General features: G+C 48.6%; 1 protein-coding gene across 1 annotated transcript in view; it reads left to right on the forward strand.

The window, feature by feature from the left end:
* Positions 1-1,075: 1,075 nt before the first annotated feature.
* The window catches only part of LOC106818761 (calsyntenin-1-like), a gene marked incomplete at both ends in the record, with an annotated part of 4,848 nt that continues 4,593 nt past the window's right edge, over positions 1,076-1,330 (forward strand). The window contains 1 exon segment of the mRNA XM_014823434.1: positions 1,076-1,180. Within this exon segment, the coding sequence (XP_014678920.1) occupies positions 1,076-1,180 (105 nt within the window).

Raw genomic sequence — 1,330 nt, forward strand, 5'->3', positions numbered from 1 at the left:
ACACACACACACACACACACACACACACACACACACACACACACACACACACACACACACACACACACACACACAGATATACACGCACGCACACACGCACAAACGCACACATATATACACGCACACACGCACGCACACACGCACGCACGAAAACACGCACGCACGAGCGCACACGCACCGTCACATACACGTACGCACGCACGCACGCACGCACGCACGCACGCACGCACGCACGCACACACGCACACACACACACACGCACACACACGAAAACACGCACTAAGTCTAACACGCACACGCGAACACACACGCGCACATACACACAGTGACAGTTACATACACATACACACGCACACATGCAAGAGCGCACATACGCACTCACACACACACAGCAAAACACACGCCACGCACAGCAAGAAAACAATGGTGTCTTCTTGTGTGCCGCGAAACATCCATCATCTTGAGTGTGCTTCCATGCATGCATGGTAGTTCCCCCCCCCCCGGTAACCGCAGTGTACTGTTGCCGTGGTAGTGCGGGCACACGCACTGTGTATAGATGATGACGATGATGATGATGATGATGATGATGATGATGATGATGATGATGGTGATGATGATGATGATGATGATGATGATGATGATGTTGATATTGATCATATAATTAGCGTGCCGACCTCCGACTGATTTCCCACCTTATATCAGACATCCGAAGTTACATCATAGATTGTTTTCCAGTGTGATATTATTAAGTTTTTCTCTCCGGAGTAAAATCCTACATTTCTATGACCCAGTATAAATAATAGAGTGTGATGTGAGGAGTAAAAAGCTACATTAATGTGACCCAGTATAAATAATACAGTGTTCTCATCAGGAGTAAAATAATACATTACCCCCATATATGACCTAGTGATTAATACAGTGTGTTTGACTGTGCATTGTGTTTGAATTCATGCACTACTCCTGATAATTATTGATGTTATCGAAGATTGTTATAACGAGCGTCTTCCTGTAATTAGCCCCCGTCTTTTGTCGCGTGAAACTAATTGAGTGTTTTTTCTCCTCTCTCGCTCGGCAGCATTGGCCAGACCGGAGTTAGCTAGCGAAGATCTGCTGTATCATGGCATCGTGAAGGAGAACGAGCAGCTTGTGCAGGTGTCGCCACCTATCAGGATCAAAACAGGTACGTGCGCGCGGGGAGAGGGGTGGGGGGGGGCTCGCGAAGGAGCGGGGTGATAGCTGAAAGTTCGTCTGCGCGTAAGATGTGTGCCGTTTCGGCATTCTCTCTCTCTCTCTGTTCTCTCTCTCCCTCCCTCCCTCCCTCCCTCCCTCC

This window comes from Priapulus caudatus, unplaced genomic scaffold (assembly GCF_000485595.1).
Source record: "Priapulus caudatus unplaced genomic scaffold, Priapulus_caudatus-5.0.1 Scaffold2499, whole genome shotgun sequence".
Lineage (NCBI taxonomy): Eukaryota > Metazoa > Priapulida > Priapulimorpha > Priapulimorphida > Priapulidae > Priapulus > Priapulus caudatus.